At 41.6% G+C, this 27,587-nt stretch overlaps 1 protein-coding gene across 1 annotated transcript in view; it reads right to left on the bottom strand.

The window, feature by feature from the left end:
- Positions 1-23,254, bottom strand: part of SHB (SH2 domain containing adaptor protein B) — a 57,535-nt gene extending 34,281 nt beyond the window's left edge. The window contains exons 1-2 of the mRNA XM_057373076.1: positions 22,419-23,254; positions 8,524-8,641 (exon numbers count right to left, since the gene is read on the bottom strand). Of these exons, the coding sequence (XP_057229059.1) occupies positions 8,524-8,641; positions 22,419-23,003 (703 nt within the window). The 5' untranslated portion in view covers positions 23,004-23,254. The remainder of the gene's footprint in view (positions 1-8,523; positions 8,642-22,418) is intronic.
- Between the last annotated feature and the right edge of the window lie 4,333 nt (positions 23,255-27,587).

The raw sequence follows: 27,587 nt of genomic DNA, 5'->3' as shown, positions 1-27,587 counted from the left end.
ACAGCATGCTTTCAGCGTGGATTCTGCCCATCTAGGGTTACCTCCAAAAAACTGAAATATTTATGGTTAAGCTCCTGCTCAAGCTACATTTCAGCAGACTGTTTCCTTATGCCTCACGGTCACCTGTCTGGTCTTTCCAGAGACAAAGTTTAAAAGGACCAGTATTGGGAACATATTGTCATRGTGGCAAAGCTGGAAATTGATTGAGACTAGACAAACATGGGTTCCAGCAAGCTCRTCTGGGATAAGATGACTCTTACAACCACTTCTCACTTTCACAAATCAGTTGCAGGATCATAAGATAAACTAGGTTAAACAAGATCTCAGGAAGTCATCTTGTTCAATGTTCTACTCTGACTTCATTTTAGCTATGAAGTCAGACAAGGTTACTCACATTCTGCTTTCTCAGTYCAGTTTTGAAAAATTCCAGAGACGGAGATTACACAATCTCACTAGGCAACTTTCTCCGCAGGTTGACTGTCCTCATAGTGAGATTTTTTTTTATGCTGTATWAAATGAATCTCTTATTTCAGTTTATGTTCACTGCCTCTAAGCCTTTCCAGGCATGGAAAAGACAGATGGAGCACCGATTAAATCAGAAGAAATCACAGTCTATAGAGGTCTGCTTACAAGGGAAAATGCGAAAGTTTCATTTTTTATTTACTTTTCCAATTTAAGGGTTTACACAACTCACACCAATCTCTACAGGAAGGCAGAGGATCCCTTAATAGCAATATTCCTTCACATTCAGGCATGTTCTACCTAAGAGAATCCTTTGCAGCAAGATGGAATACATATTTTCTTCCCACTAGATGATCAGAGAACTGAGACACCTTCAAATTCAACATATCTGGTGTTAGAGGGTAGGAGTTGGGGGGAGGAGGGTAGGTGTGAGATGGAAGGGCAGACTAAAATGACTTGAAGAGATCAGCAAGACACAAAATGAGAAAACAAAKAGCTCCTTCACCTTTCCAGACAAAAGAATACCAATATTCCAATGAATACTTCACTGGATTCTTTTCACTCTAGAGTCACAGTTCTCTTTTTCTTATTTCTCAAGAGACAGCTGTTGGAGTTCTAAGATTACAGAYCCCAGTGCTACTCAAACTGCTGCCAGAAGCATTGCCATCTTGAAACGACGGGCAATTTGTATCCAATATTGGAAGCACCAGTGTTCCTAAGAAAAGCAGCCCAAAATCTTGAAACTTAGCTGTGATGGGGTTGGAGTARAGGGAAGACCTGTGATAACTGGCAAGTGAAAACAGACATGGAATMAAAGCAGCAAAGTAAGAAACATAAATACAAGTCCCTATGCCAAAGGCAATGCTGCATGCAAAGCACATGAAAGCACCAAGGAAAAAGCTCCTGCATACATTACACATGTTGCTTGTATGAGCAGATAGATTTTGTCGAACTAACCCCCTTGATCAAAAGTGGCTTGAAACTACTGCTTCCTCACCAACACAAGCTTTCCATACTGCAGGTAAGGGTTAAATAGCATTTTGAGCTTTGTTTTCTCTTGTTTTAAAAGAAAATTTGAGCTCACTGTTTTCTCTTTCCCAAACATCCAAGCATCCATTCCTTCACTTTGCTTTTTGTGCAAGTATATAGGCCAGATTCATGAGACAGTGAGCAAGTAAATTGAATGAAGGAAGTTACAGTCCTTCAACATGCCCCCTCAACTAGTCTACTACAATTCTGTTGTACCTTTCCAAGGTTCTAGACATCTTGTTTCCTTTTTTTTGGAAGTAAACTTTGTCTTAATGTGAACAAGTGCAGAGAAACAGTGAAAAACTCAATTTATATTCAGGCTTGTGATTCAAGTTTCCCATTTAGTCCGTTTCCAGATTATGTCAAATCACAAGAGCAAGATGAAGGTGTTGAAACAGGGAAAAAAACCACCCACAAACAAAACCAACATTAAATTAAACACGCGGTATCAAACAGAGAGCACCTTAAATCTTTCTAGGGGAGGAGACACATTTAAACATAGGGAAATTGTATTAATTTTATGCACAGCTGGTTTCCAACCCAGTTAAGCACCTAGTTAAAGCAACTGTAGTCTCTCCCAACATGACAAACTAGGCTCTAGCCTTTCTGACCTTATGTTCTCACAGTCACTGATGGGGTACAAAGTGTTCATGAAGACAGGAAGAGAAGTATTGATGATTCTCACAACTGGACATGCTTCTAAACTGATCCATTTTCACAGCACTTGTGAGATCTACTGCAGAGAGCTGTGCAGCAGCAGATCCAGCACTATTTCAAACACGTCTCAATTAATGYACATTAGATCTAATGCCAAGGAAGAAGTTCTCTTCTGTAATTGTTCCTAGACAATTTCTTTCCTTCAAATCATTGCCCAATGGAATCTCTGTCCAAAATCCTAGTGAATTAAGAAACAACTTGAAATAGATGCTGAAGCCCAGGAGGTTTCTAATTAATGTTACATCTAGCATACTTTAAAGAAGGAGTACAGCTGTTCAAAGCATGTGTCCTCACTTCTCATGGGGTGCAGGGAATCTGCTCTACAGGATAGCAACAGGTGACAGTGATACTATCACTATTCCCCAAATGGCAGGAATGCTCAGAACACAACAGGYATCCCTTCTTCGTCACTTCTAGGAAGAGGTCCCCAAGATTTCCAGTGCTGCTGTATAGGAAACTCCCAACATCTAAATAAAACCATCTTCTTGCCAGTCACAAGCCTAATTCTGTGTCCTGCTGATCATCAAATCTTACCCGGTGGCTCTCCATATTGCAAATGTTGAGGTAAAAGCACATAYACATCTAACTTCAAGAGTGATATACATCAAAATCCAAGAGTAAAGAGTTACCTTGCACTTTTCCACRCTTCTAAAAGAAAAACAAACACAWAAAACTTGTTCTACTAAAATGACCAGCATGTAGTCATATTCACATCATCTGGAAACAGTACAATAAACATAGCGCTAGTGAGGAATTCACAATATCACATGAGGTGRATTGACAACAGACTAATTCTCATTTTGGGCTGATTTCTAGTAAYGGATAACCTTGTGTTAGATCCTCAAAGAGAATTATAATTGAAACATACAAATGTRGGAAACAAGAGAAGGACCTTAAAGGTTCTGGAAAACTGCCAGCTGTTGAGCTTAGTGGACAAATATACTGCTCCTTCTGTGTTGGCTACAGCTGTCTGCCATGTTCAAATRCAGACAGAGAGCAAATCTTAAACAGAGCCACTACAGGGCTTAAAGACCTGGTTAGCTTGCTAGGCTCAGTAATTTTCAATAGGCCAGAAACAGTCTCCCTARATTTCCATGTTGTACATGCTAATCTAGGCATCCTAATCAAAGCCTTTATCAAAGTAGTTATCATTGCTCTTTTTGTATTATTTGCAGTTGTAAACTYGGTGCCAACAAGCAACATGCCAGAGGCCACCTGGTAAAGGATTTTACAAGATCTGACTCACCACCAATGTGCTTTAGTGACTATTCAGATGAAGTTACATGTCTGAACAAAAATACAGCCTTTCTAGTTACAAGGGAAACTGACACCCAAGACCTTTTGAAGTAGGTGCAGGTTCATGGGAATGCTGTTTTCTCCATATTCCCAGCATTTCTGTGATGGCCTGCATGAAGACAGAGCTACTTCTCCCAGCAAGTCCATGGGAAGCTCCCAGTTAAGGCAGATGCACTGTCTACACTAGGCTGCCTGTCATGCATTAGACATTCCATTGTGATGCAGCCATGGATCCTACCTCAATCCCTAGAAAGACACAGTGAAGTGCAGGAAGGCATTTACTCTTCTAGCACTGTCTGCACCTAGAGAGGAGGCTCAGCTTTCTGCATTCACAGAGAGATTTTGTCCTTGACCTTCTCTCCAAGTGTGAGTTAGTTAGAGGTGCTCACTGCTCTACTACACAGCCAGGATGATAAATGCATAGAAAAAGAAGAAAGAGGATGCTAACGTGAGCCTGTGAACAAAGCTGTGATTTTTCTCTTGGAATTATCTCTAATATCCCGCTGTTTAATTTCAAAAAAGCTCCCATCCCATTGACAGAATGCTCACATTCTTTAAAGCCCCTCCAGAAGAAAACCCTGCCCTTCYTCATCACTCGCTTCCCTATTCTCAATTTTGCTCATAGTGCAAATATGTCATTGCTCAGATTGATGAATGCATTGAAAAATTGCTCTAGAGCATCCCTAAGAATAGATTCCAGCTCTTCAGGTCCTTCTCCCATATCACTCACCTAGCCCTGGAGCATACATACAAGCTCATCTATTCAGCTTGAAACCTGGATTCAGCCTTCCATTTATGGCCAGAAGCCTTTTTGTGACTTATTTAGATTTTACAGTAGTAGTGGCAGCAGTAGTAGTGCAGCATGCTTCTGTTGATCTTGGACTCACCAAATGCAGATCRAGCACCTTCCCTGATCACGTGGGTTAGCACATCCCACCTACAAGATCTAACATTCCCAGTCCCCAGGAAAAACGTGTGACTTCTTCCTCTCTCACCAGATATCCCCACCCCTCTGCTCCTTACCCAGCCATTTTTGATAATGTGGCTCCAAATTATTTTGAGACTTCAAATGACCTGAATTTTACTGTTGCTCAAGTAAGCTGAATTTTATATTATAGCATGTATTACACTAGGCATCTCACACTCAARAGATCATAAGCTGGAAGCAAGGGGATCTCTTCAAATCCAAGCAGCAAGAGGGACAGCAGATGCAGTTTATTATCTCCTTCTTGTAGCCAGTATTCTTTATACCTTAAAATGACACAGTTCTTTGTGCAATAACTTGCCTGACAGCATATCTTCATCTGAATGATGATCCAAAATTAGATCCTTCTCCAAATGCGAGTTCTAGATGCAGCACACAGAAGGCTGTGGTACAGACAGCCTTGATATGGCATTTGATTGCAAATGTTTCATGCACTCTGAGGACTGGTGTTAATTCCCTCTGAAAGGCAGAGATGCCTGAAAGAGCTGTGTCAACATGCACAGCTGTCAGAAGAAAGAGGAAAGGTATACTTGTCAGGCTGTGGCTAGAAGAGGGCCTCATAACTTTTAGTGGATTTTAAAAGCAAAGAAATGCACACATTTTCCCCAACCACAGTCATATCCATGGATTGAGGAAACCTTCTCTCCTCTCAGGTAAGGGATTACCACAGTAAACAAGCAGACTGCTCTCTAGAATTTGACATTTAGTGCTGGCCAATGGGAGTGAATACTCKGGTGGAACTTCTCTTCCCCTAGCATTCCCTGAGAGGAATAGGTGACAGAAAAGCCTGAATGTGATGGTCACTACCACTCTGACCTGAGACTGTCTCAGCATTTCACTTCTGTTCAGATGCAGCATCTCCAACCACTGTTCTCTGGAAAGCCCTCTCTCAAGCACAAAGAACCTCCTACACCTGATCCAGGTAGTGATGCCTGGTTGTAGGCTACTAAGGCAGCACAGCCTTGTTTCTGTGACAGGCCACATGTCATTGCAGCAGCCACTGACACCGGGGGAGAATAAGATCCACSTACCACTCAGGATTCTTAGAAATCAGCATCTTAACTATCTCTACTGCTGTCATGCAAGTCCAGAATSTCACTCAGTGCATAGTCCAGGATACTTTATGTTTGACTTGGAGTTCACAGAGAACTAGTTACACTGGGACATCAAATCTCGAAACAGGTTGTGGACAAGGCAAAGATGCAACAGCTGTTCCTGTGGCTTTGGGTGCACACCCAGCCAAGGTGAGACTTTCACCACACAGCACTTCAGGAGCTGGATTGACAGGGATTCTCTCTGAACCTTTGGCATGGACTTCCTGAAGACAGGACATACACTTATGAATATCAATACCACAGCAGATGTGTGTGGCTGACAAGAGATGATTGCTTCTTATCAACATGCCTTTGTTAGCAACATGCTCTACCTTAGCCTCGGGTCAAGTCTTTCTTTGAGAGATCTTTCCAAACCTTGTCATAGAGGTTCCTTTTTTTCAATCATCACAACCAAAAATCTGAGAACATAGTATTTTTGGGGGACACTATCAGCAGAMGAAACTTCAAACCTGACTGAACCCCATTCTAATCACAGACAGCACAGAAACAGATAGACCATAAATAATTAATTGAAATAAATCGACCTGAAGGACTGCTTTTACTTTTAAATTAAACATCAGATGAGAAAAAATTGCTTAGAGCTACAAGACCACAGAACTTTTAGGGAGAAAGGATAAGCTCTGAATAAAAATATTAGTTATTTCAGACATCACACATTTCTATTCAGATGTAACATTACCTTCTCATATTGAAAGGATGAGGTCTTATTTCATACGACACCTGCTTTTGCCTATTGCTCTATTAACTCAAAGAGCATACAAAATGCGCAAAAGTTTTAGGGTCTTGTTTCAACRACCCTTACAATGGATTTCCAGAGTTCAAGAGTAAGGGTACACCAGTAAACACTGACAAAAAGCTGTTCTATCTTCTATCTCTCCCACAGTGCATTCCACTGGGGTATGCAAATTCCCTCTCTCTAGGATTAAGCCACGTTAAATGCAATCAGAAGGACTTAATCAGATTAGTCAGGCTAAACAGATAGCCATCTGATGTTCTTCCATTCATCAGACAACAAAACTAACAACCATAACAAASAAAGCAGTAAATATTTTGAGCCAAGTTAAACTGCAGTCAAAAGGTCTTCTTCAGAAGAGGCAGATACATAGTAGAACTCACTCAGTAAATATAAACTGAACCTTGAAAAACTCTCCAACAAGATGCCTTTGCATTTTCATTTATCACGTAAAGTGCAAAGGCAACACCTGAGCAATAAAAATAACCCACATAAAACCACATGCTTGAATATAGTCAACACGACCTGATGTCACGGTGGTTTATGGGGAGACCTTCTTTATCCACATTAGGACAAGATGAATGGAAACCAAATACCCAGAACTCAAAACACTAAACATCTTCACAGGTTTATCAATCGTCTTCTACTGGCTCAGTCAAATGCATATTCAGAACACTTGCTCTATCATTAAACAGTTAAACCCTATTTTCAAAAGTGCTTTTAGCATCTTTGAGAGCTCCTCATGTTTCCTTTTTGAGAATATGGAACAGATAGAAGAGCTTACCAGTCGTACTAGGCACCAATTAGGCAAAAGGGTATCTTTTAATTGTAAGGGCTCACAAACCTACTGTCCCTTACTGAAGCTAAGCCATCCAGTGCTGTCCACTGAATCATCTCATTTGTCCTGGAAAAAGAGAGGACAAACTCCAATCCTAAATGCAGGAAGAAATGAGCCACTGCACTGTAAACTTCGTAGTTTAAATTACAAATGCTCATCACTGCTGCATAAACAGCAAGAAATTACTTAGACTAATTTGTTTTTCAGAGAAATTCCTCAACCTACAATGAATAGATTTACACTAGTGAGAAATAAAAGCTCCCAGCCCTTCTGTGAGGTAATGAAAACTTCCTAAGGACAGTTTCCATGTCATTTCCTGTGTGTCTCTTCAGAAATGCTTTAAGAAAAGAAAAATAGGAACACTTGCATGAAAAAAGGATCTTTGCATCCAACAGCCTCATCTTCCCCCACTGATTAATCTTTCCTGAGGGCCCAAAACAGGAGCTGCCAATAGAAAAGGAAAGCATACAATCAACTTAACTGGGCACCAGAGTGACTTTTACCCCAAAATGAGAAAAAGAGGACCTGCTGTACAAATCCAAGAAATGTACCATTGACCTGCATAAAGATGTGTGTTGATTGGTCAAATTGCCACAAATTAAAAACATATGGCCCCATGCCTGAAAACATTTTACAGGATGCACAGCCAACAAGAAGGATATTGATTCAGATAAGGAAAATACATGGAAAACAAAGCTGCATAATGCCAGTACAAGGGGTTCAAATAGTCCAAATGTGTACAACAATGCCAGCACGAACCACTTCCCCATGTGACAGCAAAGGAAGGCCACTACCAAGAATAGTAGTTAAAGGCTCACAGGCGTCCTAATAGTCTCTTGTTTTGACCATTGGTAAAAAAACATCAGAGAAGCAAGGAAGGAAAGAAGAAAGCTACACAAAGATGYAGCTCTGCAGCCCTCCTCTGACAGAGAGAAGACCAAGAAGTCTGAATCTGATTGAGAAAAAAGTYCACAAGCAAATTGATCAACTGCTCTTAAAAAAAGTAACACAATGTCATCCTAAGGGCATCCCTACCACATACACAGATGACAGCCTTCACGTTGCCACAATAAGCAATACACACTCATCTCCCACTGCTCTTATCTTGTTGTCTGATCACGTAACAATACAAAATATCTATATTTAAAAGCGAGGAACAGAGCAGTACTTAYAGGTATAAAGGCACTTGCAGGAAAATGCAATGCTTCCACAGCATTTGCTGTTGCTACCAAAGCATCTTCAGAAATGTGTTTTTCCATGCCAAAGGACATTTGTRTTTCATAGCAGCTATAACATACATGTGAACTGCCATGCAACTAGAGCTCAATGGGCAATTGTCTTTTCTTACCAGCCATTATTCTCTGGGCTTCATATGGTTCCATGTAGCCAGTGTTCTCCCCTTTTCCCATCCTGTTCAACTCACTTTTGGCATCAAACGGATCGGAGTAGTCATCAGCTATCAATACCTGAAAGAGAGGAAAGTAATTGTTACTGAACTGTCCAGTCAGATGTGCAAAACAGAAGGCAATGACATCCTATCAGCAAATAAAAAGTTTCACACAGCTGTATCCTACACCATCTTCAAAGTGCAGGCTGGGTTCATAAGACAAATTCACAGTTTCCACAGATCAGTTACTAAATGGTACTGAAATAGATGTGGGCTCCTATTCACACCAGAAACCTCAGGAGGGCAGACTCCATGTCGAAAAAATTTCTGACTAGCACAAGCAATGGAATTATTAGGATGGACAAATTCGAGCCAACCAGTCAGCAAATTCAACCCAGTGCAAATCTTATAAGTTTGCTAATATTCAGGAAAAAAGCAAACTTGCCCTTGCACATATTTCATCTTCTCTGCTTTTAAGGCTTATCAGTTACAATTGAAAATATTGCTAGAAACTTTAAAATAAATATTCTAAGACTACTCTTTTCACTGCTTTAATAAGAAGCCTTATAATTTTAGGTTTCACCTGAAAAGAAACAAGACACAAAACAAATTTTTTGGCTAAATTTAGATCCTTGAACCCATCTGTGCCATTCTTTCTCCCAAAGGAACATCATATTTACTTGTATTTTGTGAAATGAGACAAAAGGCAGCAGAAAGAAATTATCTGTCAGAATGTATTTTCTTCCTCCACTAGGAGACTAAAAAAAATCTGAAGGTAAGAAAATCTCACACTTGACCTTACATTACTATGCTCTCCTGACCACTGCAAAATCATTGTACGCTGTGTAAGTTTCATGTATAGGTTTTTATCAGTCAATTAAAGTCACAGGAACTGTTCCTCCCTAAAATTGAAGAGGTAGAGGTAATGCCCTGACAAGGGGACAGGGGCAAAGGCAAAAATCCTCATATGAGAATTACTACAGAGGACAGAGAGGTAATGTACGACAGGTAAAAGAGTCTGAAGCAAACGAAGCAGAGACAGGCTTCAGCATCAAAATCCCCACAAAATCATAAAAATCACAGGAGATCACTGCGTCCAACTCATCAGTCTTAGCAGGGCAAGCCTAAAGGGTTCTGCCTTGAAGGTTTATTCTATTTAAGAGGGATTTTTCAACCCAGTTACTTTACATTTTAAGACCAGAGCCAGTAAGATTTACAGCACAGTGTTATTCCAACAGCTTCGATCTTTTGAACAAAGAACCAGGAGTACACTGCCAGCTAAGAGACCAAAGCTGCATCTGCTTCTGACTCCTGCTGCCAGCATACCCCACCAGACAGAGAAGAAAAACAGGACACACAAGTATTTACAGATCAAACACCTGCACAAATGCCACAGAATAAATGAACACTGTATTAGGAAAGGCAGAGATCTTCTTTAAGATTAGGGAACAAAACATCTAATACACTTCAGAGTCATTATCCAGGCCCTGTAACACTGGCACACTGCAATTTTATACTACTTATTTTGCTTATTTTACAACTAGGACTGCTGCTTTAATTATATTTTTTGTATTCTCCTCCACTCAGAGTTTAAGTGACTGGGAGAGTCTTTTTGATCAGAAATCACCATACTGACATGGATCACAAAGAGAGGAAAACATAATTCTTTCTTTCACTTGGTGTCCAAAATTACTCCCTCATTATTTTGAAAAACAGTTAGCACAAAGGGAGAAAGCCCCCTCCCCCCCTGCCTGGCAACATATGCCCAAGCAGCAAATCAAGTGACAGCAGCTGCACACACTTGAGACAAAGACAACAATGTGTATCATGCAGCAGTAATTTCTCCTAGTCACAAGGGCAGGTTTATTTCCAAATGTGAGGCAGTGAAATGCCATCCGTGCTGTCTTCTGATCCGATCCTGTCAAGAGCTGCTAGGTGGTAGCATGTGCTCTGTGCTATTCCCCTACTGTAAATGTTGACATGTAATACTCKCCAATTCTTGGCATAACTACTGGAACATGAAACAGAAAGCAGACTTAACATAGCTATTTGACATTTCTTCTCCTCCACTTGCCAATACTAGAAAGAAAATTATATATATAAGATGCTGCCAAACAAGATCACCCCCGCAAAAAGCCACCCAAAATAGTCCAACCTAAACAACACTCTCCCACAGCAAATCCCAATTCCAGCACTCAGGCAGAAAGAGCAGCCTGCTTTCACCCTTCCTGGAACATTRTAACAAGTGGATTTACAACGCTTAGCTGTCAGAGGGCTCCCYAGCTGACTGTTACTGTTTCCACATATCATAAACTTCAGTAATTTTCAGCCTAGATGYAGCAGCTGGCCAGAGCCAGAATCTGATTTCTTCTATACTTGCTAACAGCTATAAATTCTCCACTTCTAGGAAGTCTCAAGTATTTCTACTTCTTTAAAAAAATCCCCAAAGCTTGGAAACCTCAAATGAGTAAGATTGCTAGTTCTGTGATAACATATTTACTGTAAATGTCTGGACTCCTTTCCACAATGCTATTTCAGGGATAATTTCTCCTGCTTTCTGAGATCTCAGCCAGAAAAAGGCTTCCTATTCTGCAAGTCTTTGTGCCATCTCCATATAAATTACTTCTACCTTAACGAGCTCATCTTCCAAGCCTCTAAGCAGTAGGTCAGACTAAGTACAGACAAAAGCCTTTGATGAAATAGAAAGTTCTGAGTTACATGAATTTTCTAGTCATGGTACACAAAATAAACAAAACACTTGCTTCATGACAGATTAATACACTGTCCCCATCCCCTTCATGCCATCCTCAGAAAGCAAAAGCTTGCCAGGTTCCCTGCACAGATATGACAGGTCCTTGCTTGTGTAGTGAGGTTCTCCAGATCATGATCTTAATCACCTCAATGACACATGGGAAAGATCCACTGTGAGAACACCATGCTGTCACCTCTTCCCTACAGGCATGTAGGAGCAGGTCTTTCTGTGTGATAATCAAAATGCCCCCGCACTCACCAGAGCTCATGAACTTTCCAGAAATGGATATTTGGTGTGCATTTTGTTTGTCTGTGTTTATCCCAACAACCTTTCAACCACTGCCCAGCAAACTGGCARTCAGTCATTTGTTTTGCACAGTCCAGGAGCCAAGGCCAGCACAKGAGACCCCAGGTTAGGGCCTGCATGCAGCATCTCTTCCACACCTTTGATTTTGTGCACTTCCAARGCAAATGGGTAAACTCCTTCAACTGGTCTCCAAAGCCATCTTTGATGTCACTGACTGACAAACACTGGACAGGAAGTAGAAGACAATGAACAACATCCATTGTCTACCAATGCACCCCTCTTCAAAGCGTCAGCTAGTCAGATTATCCAGGTTCTAAAGCTGTTCTTGCCACATCTACCATAGACAYAACCTGAGAAATGGCAACATCTTGAAGTTTTGTAAGCACAGCTAAAGAGAGCACTCATACACAGAGTCTGATCTTTGGAGAAGGACTAATCTAATTTGGCTCCCTGCTCTGCCAAATCCAGCCACCCTCCTCATGGGTCCTCTGTCAAAATGAAAACACGGCTATTAGGAATTCCCATAAGCCAGTCATTCAGACTCCAAATTAATGTCTAAATCAGCTGCATTTGTCAGGGCTATTGTCAAAGATCTGTGGCTTATCTCTTAACAGAATGCAAGATTGACAGGCTGAGAGTGGACTGTGAGTTCCTACAACTGCTGATTCCTGCTCTATGCTAACCTATTCTGTGGCACCCCATACACATATRATACTACTTTCCATCATGTACATGTAGTAGCAGTGGTTTGAGGMATCAGTAATATCAAGCAAAAGAAACTCTAACACACAAATAGAAGTGCAGCAATCAAAAGAAGTTGATAAGGATTTAGAGAACACGCACTCTTCCTAGCAGGTTGCCTGTTAAAACTCAGAAGACAAAGAGTACAGCTCAGCTACCAGACAAGTTGACAAATTAAAAGCCATAACTAGCTAAAAGGTTAATCAGCAGATACAAGATCAAATAAATAAAAATCACCCCACCCCCAGAAAATTMAATAGAAGCTGAGATTGTGGTTGGTTTATCCCCCTATTATATATTAACTAAGTTGCAAACTTCACTGTTGATGCATAGTCTTTGTACTTCTACAGTCTTAAAAAACAGTCTGACAAACATTATCATATTAAATATAAGTTTAAAAGGGTATTTGCATATACAAAAATCATGATTTGCATATGCAGCCAACAGGAAGAAACCAAAGAACACACCTAAATGCATAATTTCACAGGTATCTCCACCTGACTAAACCCACATATTTTAAAGGGAATGAAAAAGAAGGAAACAAATGAGAATTTGCCACACTGAAATATTAGGGATAATCTCTTCTTCAAACTGAAAGCAAATACAGAAGATCACGTATCATTAAAACAGCAACATCAGCGCAGAACCATTAGCTRTTTCACTAATTTAGTGACTATTGTGATTAAGGACACACTATTCTAGAAGAATCCAAGAGGAATTAYGATAAACAACATGTAGGAAAAAAATCTAAAAGAGCCTTCCTGCCCACCAGGCCCTTGGGGGATTTATTAGGGAGACTTTTAAAAAATATTTTATATTATGATTAGATAATAGATATTATTATATTATCATTGTTCAAATCATRGAATGGTTTGGGTTGGAAGGGACCTTAAAGATMATCTAGTTCCAAGCCCCTTTCAATGGGGAGGCACATATTTAAATAAATAAGTGCAGATGATATATTCCTCTTCTAACCTTTATGAGATAAATTTAGGTCAACCAATATCACAGATGAGAGCATGTGTCTGTCAGCAGAGATACAGAATAAAAGGGCAGTTAGAAACTGAGGGTATGTCTCTGAGAGCATCACAGTTAACATATTTAACACAATTTTTATTCACCAAAGACTAGTCGCTACAGTAGAAGTCACTCTATATTATCATAGAAGAGCCTGGGTTGAAAGGATATTAAAGACCATCACACTCCAACCCCTCTGCTGCAGACAGGGACACCTTTAGCTAGACCACAGCCCCATCCAACCTGGCCTTACACACTTCTAGGGATGGGACAGCCACAGCGTCTTTGGGCAATCTGTTCCATCCAGTGCCTCACCACCCTCACAGTGTAATATCTAATGTAAATCTACTCAATTTGAAGCCATTCCTCCTTGCCCTTTCAGTACACGCCCTTGTAAAAAGGCCCTCTTCTGATTTCTTGTAGGCTTCCTTCAGGTACTAGAAGGCTCCATTTAGGTCACCCCAAAGCCTTCTCATYGCCAGGCTGAGAAGRCTAAGAAACCAATTCCTGGTGTCTTAGCCTTTCCTCATATGAGAGGTGCTCTGTCCATCTAATCATCATGATGGCCAACAATGATTAAAAGTATTATATGGGGGGGTTGTTTTTATTTTCTTTGGTTGCTCCTGCTCCAAATTTAGAAATGCAGTTCTACCTGCTTTCCCCTCGGAAAAAAACCAGGTGCTTCCTTGACCCATCCACTCAAGCATTTTAAATTTTAAATTTGAAAATACACCTYCAAGGACTTTTCAATAGATCCAAGAGTTACTGAAGGAACAACAGATAGAATAATCAACAGGTGTTGYTCCCTTTAGAAAACAAAGTTAAAAAAAAAAGTAATAAAAAAATTTTAAAAGTCATATCCCATGTATTTCCATTAGAAGAATGTTTTGTAAGCAATTTTCCACACTTCCTGGACAATGCACAACTACTCCAAAACCACACCTTATGTCTGTTTCCTCATAAATAGTCAGTTCAACASTAACATTTGTAGAAACAGTGACATATCCAGGAAGATCTGCACCACAGTCCTTTCCTATCTCTTGGCAGGATTCACCATCACGCTGTTTCAGCTGCGAGGTCTCATATTACTACCTCCACTTCCACACAGTGCTAGCATACTGTTAAGTCCAGGATACAATCACACTGACAYAGGGCTGCAAAGCAGTCAAAAGTCAAACCATGTTCTTTGCCATGGGGTAACGTTCAGCGTAAGCAAGGATATGTACAAAGGTGTTTAGAGACACAAACATCTCTCCTATGCCATTGTTAGAGAGCCTGAGGAGCAAGGAATCTTGTAAAAACACACATTTCTTCAGTGATCCAAGCAAATATAGTGGTAAAATGGCAACAAGATCTGATTGCAAACTAGAAGATTACACGCAAAGATGATGTTTAAAAAGAGAAACAGTTTCACCTTTCCCCTTTCTCAATCCTTTTTTCTCATTAATCAGGCTAAAATAATTACATAAGTTCCCAATTCTTGCTGTGCCAAATTGCTTATTTAGAGTTAGAATACCCTTTGAATCACAATAAACTGCATAACCTTGGCCTATAGAAGGTTTCACTTCCATATATACATTACAATAGTCCTAATGCTAACAGTTGGCTTGTAAGTTTACCTAAAGTTGGAAAAAGACTATTTTTAGTCTTTCCTCATATGGACAATTTTGAAAAATAGGCTGCAGGTAATATGTGTGTTATCATGTAGTAGTAAGAAATCTGAATTTACGGTGGCCCCACTGTTCTAACAGTGCTGTTTTAGACATGCTTGGAGTCTTGGTACTTCCATGCTCACATGCAAACTTACTTAAACCAGCTCCTGTACGTGCCCATGTGAAAATTCAGAGGACAGTCTACAGAAGCAAATACAATTCATTCTTTCCTGCTGATCATCACCAGWACTCAACCCTGCTTTAGTGTCCCCACAGTATCGCTCTCTCCCACTGATCACTTTCAGCCAGCCATGCCCAGCTGTGTACACATGCTCTCGATCTGAACAGAGCCCCATTCATTCTTTCATGTTGTTGCAGAAGAAGCCATATKTATATGCATTAGAGTCTATCATCAGACTAACTCCACATCCACTTACTGCACAAATTAATCTACTGAATGGGGAAATGCACTCCAGCTTGACAGAGGTAGATCCTGCACTCAGACCCTGCACAACTGTCCTTACTGAAACGTGCTGTTTTTACATAATSTGAGTGCTAATATTCACACTTCACCACAGTTTTTGAACATCAGTTACATGAAGACTGAGGATCCATGAGATCTTCAAGGACATAAAGGAATGGCCTAAAATTGTGTTGGGGAAGTTTAGATTGAGTATTAGCAAAATATTCTTCACCCAGTGGTTGGAACTGGGTCCCCAGGGAAGTGGTCACAGCACCAAGTCTAACAGAGCTCAAGAAGAATTTGGACAAYACTCTCAGCCACSTGGTGTGACTCTGAGGGATGGTTCTGGGCAGGACCAGAAGCTAGACTGAAGGACTCTTGTGGGTCCCTTCCAGCTCAGCATTTTCTGTGTTTCTGTGAATTAAACCACTTTTCTGCTCAAAGAAGGGGTAATACCAAAGATAGACCATGTTGCCCACGCAACTTTTGAAAGCCTCCAGAGACAGAATGTTCACAGTGTCCTTCTCAGCAAYACATATATTTATGTATATAAAATAACAGATAATAATAACTATATACTACATATTTATCACATTTTGYCTATGTGTTTGTACATACATGTAAYGTAGATTTCAGAACTTCACAAATAATTTCAAARTATGTAACAAGAAAACTTAAATTCACTTAAATAAACTTGTAGACTACAGTAGAGACAGCTTGAGATCAGGCAGCAGATGTGCACACCAGAGAGATGTAACATATAGAGATCAGAGAATGTGATAAAGTAGGCATTTGGAATCCATTCATGGATGTTGTGGGTTATACTATGGTTCCCGTGAAGAAGGATGACATGTAAGTGTTGCACTGATGGACTGCTCTGGACTTAAGTCAATAATTTAGTAAAATCCTTTCACAGGTAGCCCCCACGCAGTTTTCACTTTTATTTAAGCTCAGAACCTGTAAGGCAATAAACTTACTGCTGGCATTTTGACTCTTTTCACCTGTCTTCTTTTGCCACCCACAAAAACTTCAACATGCATTCATTTTTAGGAAAGTTTTTTTTTGTTTCACAATCCAATTTATCCTTACTAACATTTAGTCATATACAGATTGTTACTATTTTTTGAGGTTAAACAATATAAAAAATATATCTTCTCCTTGTCTCATACCCTAAGTGGTTTTATCATTCTGAGACATTAACATAAAAACACATGGCAAAAGAGGTGTAATTATAAGCACATAACTCACTACTACTACGACTATTATTTGCTCTAAMCCTTTTGGTAAGCTACTGCTTGTTCACAGATGAAAATTTAACTTTCCCAAGGAATCCTCTAGGGTCTTCTTACATGGCATAACAACCTACAGGCAAAAGAATGATGCAGTAATGATCCTGTTCACTGGGAACCCAGTGGGAGTGAGTCATGGAGATTGGAGACACAAATTGCATGGAAGGGGATGGAAAYGGAACAAAGGTCCACCACCCTGACACATTCCCTCATGGTCATTTGCAATTAGGCATTACCCTTTTCRCAGAATAAGGCCACATGGAAGATGTTTAGTTATACTCTGCCAGTAAACAGTTCAATAAGCACATTTTAGTTCAGAACAGGTGAGCCAGTCCCCTTGTTTGAATCCAGTAGCTGAGCTACATACTTACAAAGGGGTTCATAGGCTTGCTGCAAAGGTATACACATGATACTTTCTTCCAGACGACTACCACTGCCTCCTTAAATCTGTACAAGGTCCAACTGCTTCATATTCCTTCCTGATATCATCTCTCTCTGCTTGGATCTCTATTTGCCCAAAAGTCTGACAATTTGGATGGTTTCCAGAGCTGAGTGTTCAGCTGTGCATAGGGTGCAGATGCCAGGCATAGTTGTAACTGAACAACCTACCACATCACTCCAAAAAGCCCTAAAGTCACCAAGACTCCAAAGGCTCAGGTCATACCTGATTATCTTCCTGTTCACAAGACTGCTGTAGTCCCTTAATCATGAGGCTGACATATGTGAAAAAGTTGCATTTCTAGCTGCATTACAGCTGTACTGTAACAACATAGATACACAGAAAAGATATAGCTAACTGCCTTTATGCATGGCCTTGCCCAAGCAATTCATGCAAGACCAGCAGCCACAAGTATTTTTTTCTTCTTTGACTCCAAGGGGACTCTAGCTTTGATTGAAAGAAGCCACATAGGAGCCACATGCAGAAACAGTTTCAGGGTAGAACCAACTGTAAGGAGAGGCAGCTTGACACTCTCCTGCAATGGATTAAATGTGGGAATAAGACATGGAGGTTCATTTGCTTTTTAGGATCTCTAGCAATAGTATTSTCTTATATAAACAGCCCCAACACTGCTTAGACATCTTACAAGTGTTTTCTCAGTGCACCTTGAAACACCAGCTGCATAATTCTGTTAAATGCACATGACTTCTTCTCAGTTTAAAGAACAAATAGAACATAGACCTTCCATTTACAGAAAGAAGACAAGCATCTTGCCAACCTTTATAACAGTATTTTAATTATATAAATATGTTAATAATGTTCTATGGAGTCTAATCACTTTTATGCAAGATGTTAGAAATTCAAGAAGCATTTCCCTAGCCTAGTGCAAAGGTACTTGTTGCTTAGACATTGGCAGGAAAAGCTTTCATGTCAAATAGCTTTAGCCATCATGCTTACCTAACAGAGAGATCTCTGCACCACATACTTCTGGAGYTGGATCCCACAGAAAGAAAAGCATTTTTTCTTATGCAAGAGTAGAATTCACACATAGTGTTTTCAGACCTTAGTAGACCASCAGCTCTGCTGTCCTGAGAAGTTGCCTGATTGGTTGAACAACTGCCTGCTTGACTGCTGCTGCCACACAACAGTGATTTTGTACTASATCCACTCTGTGTGGAATCAAGTCATTCTCTACTGCATCAGATATCTCCTGTCCTGTTGTCAAAAATTGTGTACTATTTGAAAGCAGCCAAGTGTGCGGTTGAAAAAAATAGCTAGAATTGTTAGGCTGTAGGTGGAACTTTATCTGAACTATCAGGCTATGTTGCGTAAGTCAAATGGAGATTATAGTACAACCTGGAGCTAACAAAATGAACACTAACAATAATTAAAACAGACAAAGCTAACATTTTAAATATGACTTAAAAAATAATAGATCCCAGCTTATGAACTTCAACAACTATATTACAATGTGGACTGCAGAACCAACTGAACACACAGCAACCAGCTGGTAAAAAAAAAACTAGGGAACCAGAAGAAGACCTTGGACCCTAATGTCCCTGTTTGTCCAGAATGTCATGTGAGGGATAGGGAGTTTGGATTGTGAGCATATGACTGTCTAGGGATTTATTGTTCAGAGTCCCTCTCTTGAGGCACTACCAGGTATCATAATCGACCTGTGCAAACAAACCTATCTAATAGAGAAGAGAGATTATTGTCAAAATAACACCTGTGGAAATGGATCTTGCAACTTGCAGTGTTTTCTGCTTTCAATACACAGAACTGTTGCATTGTTTTGTCTCCACTGAACCAAGAGTACAAAATGCTGCTCATTATGAAACAAATTTCTTTTAAAGAACAATTTGCTACAATCCCAGCTTTTAAATTTTAAGAACTTTCTGCAATGAAGTATGATACAGCTTGCCTTTGAATGGTGTCCCAGGTTCTTAAGCTGCAAAACCAGGCAGAGAAATGGTTAGGTTCAAATAAGTAAWAGGTGAAAACATATATGAAATATCCTTTCACACAGACACTTCCCCCTCAGTTATTACTTCATGGATTTAAACACACTACAGTGCCAGATAGAGAACATTCACTCAAGAAAACTTCAGCTCATTTCTTTTGATCTCCATTTCACAAGTGGTTTGCCTATTGAGTTGGTCTTGAACCAAGTATCATGTTTATTCTTACACAAATATAGGAGATGCCAGATTGTTCCAGAATACAACCACATGTTGTTTCAACTTGCCCACRCTCCTTAGCTCCTCTGTGGCAAGCAAATAAGTTAAGCTCTAAAAAGCCAGGATGAAAGACGGCAGCAGTAATTTTTTATCCRCCATACAGTGGGACCTGCATTTGTTTCAACCTTGAATTCTAACACAGCCTGCTCTCCCTTGTCTTAAAGTAAACATCATTGTTAAAATCCCCAAACCCASCTAACTGTATAACCTAAATAATAAAAAGAAATCCACCCCAACAATTTGAATTCAAAGACATCTGGAAATGATGACTCTCCTTCAGGCATCTGTTGTAGAGGTTAGTCACCTCACTATTCTAAGGTGCACAGCAATTTGGRTTTGTCTTCTTCAGCTTTAGTTGATATTTCTACTGCTACACATCAAAATTTCCCGAATCCCAGATACATTACATCTCTGTGATCACATTTACAGTCTTTGTCTAAAATCTTGGAAAAGACAATCACATCTGCCACTGCTTTTAAATCTCCGTCTCCTTTATTCCCTGAATCAGCTAGTTTACAACTTTTCCTCTGGGAATTTCAGCAAACCAGTCTGTCATTATTCATACTTTGCCATTTGCCCTTTATAAGCAACCACACCAAACAAGCACCTTCCTGAATGTCTTTCCCATTCCAGTAACTCTTACATGTATGACACACAGTTGAGCTTTTCAGCCAACTCTTTACTGATGACAAACCACAGAAGATATAAAATTGCACACTGAATTTGTTGAAACCCCTACTTCTCACTTCTCCATTAACATAAAGGAAAACAGCACTCTATCCTTGTAAATGAAACCAGAAAAAAAAACCCACTGAAACACAGATGCTGGAATGGAACACAAGCATTTAACAGACATTACTGGATCATTAAACACCAACATGATTTTATGAAGGCAGACATATATGCCACCTWGAACATTTTCATTCCTAAGGTTTGCTAGCTTGTGCTGTGCTACACACAGATTTTTGTAAAATGTTATTAGCATGTCTATGAATTCTTGTAAACATCAGACYTCTAGTTTTGGGGAGTTTTATTCCATCTTTACTATCTTCTTTATTATATCTTYCTTTGAGAAGCTTATTTACACCTGCTTTGTTTGCTGCTGAATTACAGACACTCTGTTAACTAAATTCCTTACTCTTCCTCCTCAGTGAATCACAGGTGTAGAAAAGAAGCAGTGCCCTCCCTGGCCACTATGACCCCTGCTTACCAAGTTCACCTGTCAAACTCCACATTTCAGGGCTGTGAAATAAGAGAGCTTTCACATCCATTGCTGAGAGAAAATAATGCAATTGAACAAAAGGCAAGTTATGTTGCCTCTCACATCTAAATGTTTTTCCAGGCTGGCACAGTTGGCTTTTTGAGGAACAGTGACAATTTTATTTCTTAGACATGTTCAGATTACCTGCATGTCACATTTAGTTCTCTCTCTTAATAATTGAAAAAAAAACAAAACGTGAACATGACTGAGGATTTTTTCCTACAAGTTTTAGAACCTGCAACAAGGGCTTGGGAGCAGCATACAGATTTATGACTATACAAAGCAGCAGGTAACCTAGCAACAAATATGTAATTTCTGATCTGAAAATTGCTTCACTAGGGTCTAAAATTGAACAATGATTTTTTAAAAATAGAAAGAGAGAGAAACGTTGTGCCCCAGACAGCTGTTTTTGCTGGAAGAGTTTCCCTGAGAGAAGATACGTGCTTTCAATGTAGGAAATTTAAAGAMGACTGAATAGCTTGTAACATATACTGTAAAACATAGTGAGAYGCTAACTTTTAATCAAATACTTCCACAACAGAAGGAACTACACCTATAAAGAGTAAAATACATCCTAGACTTTTCATCTTATATCATCACTTTCACAAGCAGATTTCCTTGGAATTCCACCTGGACAGATACCATTTATCAAGCTGTCATGGAAGTGTGGCAATACAATCATGTTACATATTTAAACATGTGCACACAGATCATTTAGACAGATAGCATTCAGCACATACTTGAAATTCCTGTGATGTGACTATTATACTGAAGTTGAAAAGGCCAATTAACAAAATAAAGGAATATTTATTTCCAATATATAAGAAAAACTAAACTATGCTCACAAGACCAACCCAAATGGGAGAYATGTATTGTGCTTAAAAAATAATTAACGCTACTTCTCTCTATAGCTTGAATGCCTGAGTCCAGCACTTTCCAGTGCTGTGTCCAGAATATTTTGTAAAAATTTGTAGACAATGACCAAAGACAGGATAATATTTGCAACTGAGCAACTATCATGTTTGCTTCAGCGACATGCCAGTTGGAAACACAGTATCATGGAAGTTGCCACGCTTTTGTAACACAGGACTTCGAACTACCTCACCTTTGACAATCAACTAGGAGGCAAAAAAGTTTCTTTATAAACAAATGACAAATTGCCGGCTTCAAAACAGAGAGTATACCTTGGGACAGCATCACTCTTTCTTTTTTCTTCAGTTTATTTTTGTATATGACCACCCCATACCACATGCAGTGGGCTTGAGGCCTCAACTTAGGGTCACAAGCGCAAGGCTTTTCAGGGGACTCTAAGACTCACCAAGCATCCCCCTACAGACTCTCACCCCATCCTGCATGAACACACCAACCCAAGAGCCTTGGTACCCATCATGAGGGCGGCAGTGCATGGTGCCTCAAAGCAGGCCTAGACACACCTGTGGGCCTGTCCCATCACAAGCCACATGAAGTTGAAAGCCAAAAGGACAGGGCACCATCATTCCCGTACCAGTCCTGCACATGCCACGCGTGCCCTGCGATATCAAAAAGGGCCAGGCCACCCACTGAAGGATGACRGAGGGCAGCGGCGACTCCGGATGTACAGAAGCTAGTCTCCTTGACAAAAACCCTTCCAGGGGCTGCCCTAGCCCCAGCCCTACTACCTATCCTACAGGGGTGGGAACAGGAGCACAACACTTACTTTATCTTTCATGGCAGAGGGTGCAGMAATCGTCGGCTGCTTGGAGCCCTTGTTGAGCTTCTTGCCCGCGCCCTCAATGCCTCCAGCGCCGCTCTCCACCTTGATCAGCCGGTGCTTGGGGGAGATGTACTTCACGTCGGGCGGCGTCGCCGGGCGGCGCTCGCTGTGGCTGCGGAAGAGGTGAGGGGAGCCGGTGGTGGGAGGCGTGGCGCAGCACGACGAGGAGGAKGAGGAGGAGGAAGCCTTCAGGGCCGCCTCGCCCAGGTCCTCGGGGGCCGAGTAGTCCGGGCGGCACATGGCGCGCAGCTTGCGCAGGGACGAGCCGGGCCCGCTGTAGGGGTCCTCGAAGTCGCGGTCCTTCTGGGCGCGGTAGGCGCGGAGCAGGTCGCTGGTGTCGTCGCGCAGGCGGCGGCGCGAAAAGCCGGGCGAGGTGTGGTGGTGGAGGTGGAGGTGCGGCGGCCCCTCGGGGCGGGGCGCGCTGCCGGCACCGTTGCGCTTCTCCCGGTAGTCGGGCCGCGGGGGCTGCGGAGGGCTCTTGGTCTTGCTATTGCCCAGGCTGAAGTACTTGTTCAGCCATTTGGCCATCGTCTCTCCGGGTCGCGGCCTCAGCACCGCTGCGCGCTGCCCCCGGCGCCCCGCGCCCCAGCCCCGCTCGCCGCCCGCATGGAGGAGCGGGGCGGCGGGGCGGGCCGGGCGCCCCGCTCCGCGCACTCGCCGCTCTCCCGCTGCCAGCGGCTGGAAGGGCCCCGCCGAGCCCCCCGGCTTCCCGGCGCGACGGAGCCGCTCCCGGCCCGACCCAGGCGCTCGCCGTAGCTCCGCGCCCGCCCCCGCGGCTCCGGGTCTGCCGCGACCTCAGCCCCGCTGCTCCGCGCTGGCAGCGCAGCCCAGCCTGACCTCAGCACGCACCGGAGAGGCGGGGGACGCTTCTGCATGCGGGGCCCGCCCACCGCCGCGGCCGGGCGGGGCCGCGCCAGGTGCCGGCGGGGCGGTGCGGTGCTGAGGGGCCGGCCTGCGCGGGGCGGTGGCGGTGGCGGTGGCGGTGGCGGTGGCGATGTTGCCGCTCTTTGCGATCCGCTGCGGCGGGATCCGCCGAGGTTTCCCCTCTGCGCCCTCGAACGGGCAGGGGAGCGGAGCTGCCGCCGTGAGGAGGCCGGAGGTGCCTTTCTATTCCTTTCCTAGRTGCCTGTCGTCTAGAGTGGCCGGGATACCCGCCACCACCTGCACAGTTTAAACTCTGAATTCTCTACCTGGGCGCMCCTCTTCCCCTCTATGGTGGGGTTTCAGCTGGTCCCTAAAAAGTAACCGAGACCTGGTTTTGGCTAGGGCTAATGCTAAACAAACAGGATATTGCATATCTTTCTTGTGGGTACCTTTCCCATGTGTGTTCCTGGGTAAGGGCTACAGTAAATCAAATGCAGTGTTATACTTGTGTGAACCATGCCGCTCAGATTGTGTGTTGCCATAAGGATTTGTCATCTGGACCACCACAGCTGCAACCACTTAGTATTGCTCTTTTAATCTTTCTCCATCTGGCCAAARGTTAACACATACTACAGCAAGTCTTCTCGAGTTCTCTCTGCCCAGCTGTCATAGGCTCACCTGTATCTTTAGTCCTCATSCCATGGTAGTTTAGTCTGGTCTTACAGAATGCTGGGGACACTGAATGGGTGTTCAGGTGGGGATAGGAAAACCTGCGGGCTGATGTCTTCAGGCCCATTTCTGACCTCTGCCACAACAAAAAAGATAAGCAAAAGGAAGAACTGCTCAGGTGATAGATTGACCTGTGGTGCTTCAATTGTGCATTCTGATCTATGACAGGAGAGATTAATTGCAGTTTTGTTCTGTCTACATTGCACGGTGGAATGCAGTTTCAAATGGAGACCTAGCGAACACCTCACAATTACATTTTTTGGCGTCTTCACTATTCAGAATTCACACCTGCCAATAAAAGCAATAAAAAACCTTTTCATTCCTCCAATGCAAGTCTATGACAGAGTTTTCCAGAACTATACTTCTGTGCAAAGCATCATTTCCCTATTTCTTTGTAAAGCCCATTAATGCAGAGAGATGAGAAAGAAGGGAACCCCTGTTCATATAKACCCCTGCTGAAAATCTGCACAAGAACATCCCAGTTTCATTTGGAGCTGTGGAAAAGCTTTTAATATGATGTGCTGGTTTTGGCTGGGGTTCAGTTAATTTTCTTCACAATAGCTATTATGGAGCTATGTTTGGGATTTGTGCTGAAAACAACAGGGATTTTTTTTTATTGTTGTTACTGCTTACACAGAGCCAAGGCCTTCTCTTCTCACACAGCCCCAGCAGCGAGCAGACTGGGGTTGCACAAGAGCTTGGGATGGGACAAGCCAGGACAGTTGACCCCAACTGACCAGATGGATATTCCACATCATATGGCATTATGCTCAGCATATAACACTGGAGGGAGAAGAAGGAAGGGGGGATCCACAGAGCGACAGCATCCTCTTCCCTAGCATGTTTTCTGCACAGAAGGGTGGCCCAAAATCAGACTTGAGAWGCAACTCTTTCACCCTTTTTTGAAAATAAGAAAGGCAATGACATGCAGTGCTTGGAGAGTGGTGTGAAGATACCAGGTGTTTTGCACTGTTGTTTTCAATCAWTTGGGAGCTGGAGCTCTTTTTGTCTTTTCATATTCAGAAGAGTGAAGGGAAGAGAAGAATAAACTTTTATCTAATTATCATTACAAGTCATCTGTGTATTGCCCTGTTGCATTTTGGCAAACACCTACACAGCTCCCTGTTGGAGTTGTTGAATCCCAATGTCAGACACATACCTATAGCATATTTACACACCCACCCCCAGCCATGAATTATGAGGTCAAAATGGAACTCAGTTATATTCATGAGTTAATTATCTTCATTAAATAAAGATAGACTGGATTTCCATAAGAAGTTTTTATCTGGTTTTATGGACCCTTTTAACATTTCTCTTGGCTGCACATTTCTTTCTAAGGAGCTTCATTCTCTCTGAGTTTGGCCACTATCATTGCAGCTTGCTCAACATAAACATGTCTATGTTTTTCTGAGCTCCTAAGAACAAACCTCCTCCACTGTGAGCACAGATTTAAATTGTAATTCCTTCCTGCAGCATTTTCATCAGCTGGAAAGGAGGATTGCATGCTGCCTTTACTGTCATCAGTAAATGGAAACCTTTTTCTCTTTACATCCTTAGTGCTTGTCTCCTGTCTCTGCTCAGGATATTCATCCTGTCACACTACATTTTTGTTCTCAGAGAAACTTCTTAGCCTGAGCAGTGTCCTGTTTCTTGACAGGCCAGTACCCAGGTCTCTCAGGGAGTTATAAGACTCTCTGTAGCTGCTGATTTGGGAATGGTATATTCTAAACCCTGTGTATGAGAGCAAATTTTTGCCCTGAAGCAAGATGAATCTCAATTTCTTTAAAATTCAAAGGAGCTCATTCCCCAGAAGTCTAACAGCTCCCTAATTCCAGTTCTGCCARTCATGGGAGGGGCAAGAAAGCCCCAGGAGAGCTCCAAAACTCAGCCTGACAGTGTCCCTTGTGGCTCGGTGAGGAACCACATTCTCTCCCCTGCGACGACAAGCAGCTTGTGAGATAAGTGAGCAAAAGCTAACCGATGCAGGGCAGCTTCTCTAATATTTCAGAATTTCTCTTAATTTGCCTCTCAGCCGTATGAGAGGATAGGAACTACGGACATACTGCATAACTGTAGGAAAACACAAACCTGGATAATACCTATGAACGAGGGCAGAATGATCTGCAAGAAAGACATAGCAGAGAAGTAAAGTTAAGAATTCTGTTGTCTGTGTAATTAGAGGTTATTCCAATCTAAGTCTGCAAGGCCCACACCACCTTTGCATGTGCATGAGATGTCTTCCAATCCCAGTCTGCTCATGCATGGTACATCTACACCTACAGGACCCCTAGTCCCTGCTCTGAATCATTTTCACATGGATTTTTGGAGGAAACAGGCTTCATCTTTTTCAGAACTTTGAGCACATTTATGAGTTTTGGTTAGAAGGTTTCCAGCATAGTTTTTTACCAAACATAAGGATACAGGGGTGAGAGTTAAATTTTTCTGTGAAATAACAAATTCTAAAATGTTATGATCTGAATAGAACATTGACTTCTCAGAACTGCATCTCTCAAAGTAGAAATAATTTACAATTTGTTTCAATTTAGGTAATTAGTATAAGAAGATTCTTACCTGTTGATACATGAATATCATTGCACGTAAGTCACTAATTTGTGCTAAGTGTGTGCACTCCTCATCATATTAATTTAATTAAATAATGAAGTTAAGTAGCATCTACTCTGGATTTTATAAGGTCTTGTTTCCTCTCATACTTCTGATTTCCATGTGTAATAAGTGTTGCAGTATATGYAGTGCATTTAAAATTAAGATAAAGAAGAAAAAGTAGCAAGTAGCATGCAGAGAAAAGTACTTTCTGTATTAATAAACACTCAAATGCTTGGCAATGCTGCCAAGTCTAACTTTACAGTTACCTTGCTCGAAAACAAGTCCAAAWTTTTTAGTATCAACTCTTCACACTGAGATATCCACAAGAAAGACTGAAAGGAGAAAATCCTTCTGGTTATTATGGCTTTAGGGTAAACGAATAAACTCATATGCATTCACCATGTTAAGGACAGYCATGACAAAACAGAAAAATGTTTCATTTCTTGAGGCACTTCTTTCTTGGTGACTAATGTCAGTTAGTTGAGAAAGGGTGTGTAGCATCCATAATGCATTTGGATTCCTCRTATTTGTGTATGTTGCATCATACACAAATCATACCCAGGTAATGATTACAGATCAATCTGTTATCCACAGGCTATCAAATTGCTGAATGTTTTCCTTTTTGTGCATGCATATGACTAAATATTGGATTATTAGGAAGTTCTGATATTTCTACTTTCCAGGGTGACATCTTCCTGCAATTAGTTTATTCCCAAGTGAGGACAAATTCTTATACTGTGAGCATGTGWTAGTTATTTAAGTCCAACCAATATGTCCCATTTTCCCATGGGGAAAAAAAATGGGAAATGCAAGAAAAAATTCAAACTAGATACTTCTCTTGAATTCTACTTTTGTGATGATCTCTTTGCCTCCAAGAACAARTTCACATCCAATCATCTTCAGTTTTCTTAAATC

This window comes from Malurus melanocephalus, unplaced genomic scaffold, assembly GCF_030028575.1.
Source record: "Malurus melanocephalus ecotype Western Australia unplaced genomic scaffold, MMel_1.1 scaffold_184, whole genome shotgun sequence".
Lineage (NCBI taxonomy): Eukaryota > Metazoa > Chordata > Aves > Passeriformes > Maluridae > Malurus > Malurus melanocephalus.
This window is presented reverse-complemented; position numbering and strand designations above follow the sequence as displayed.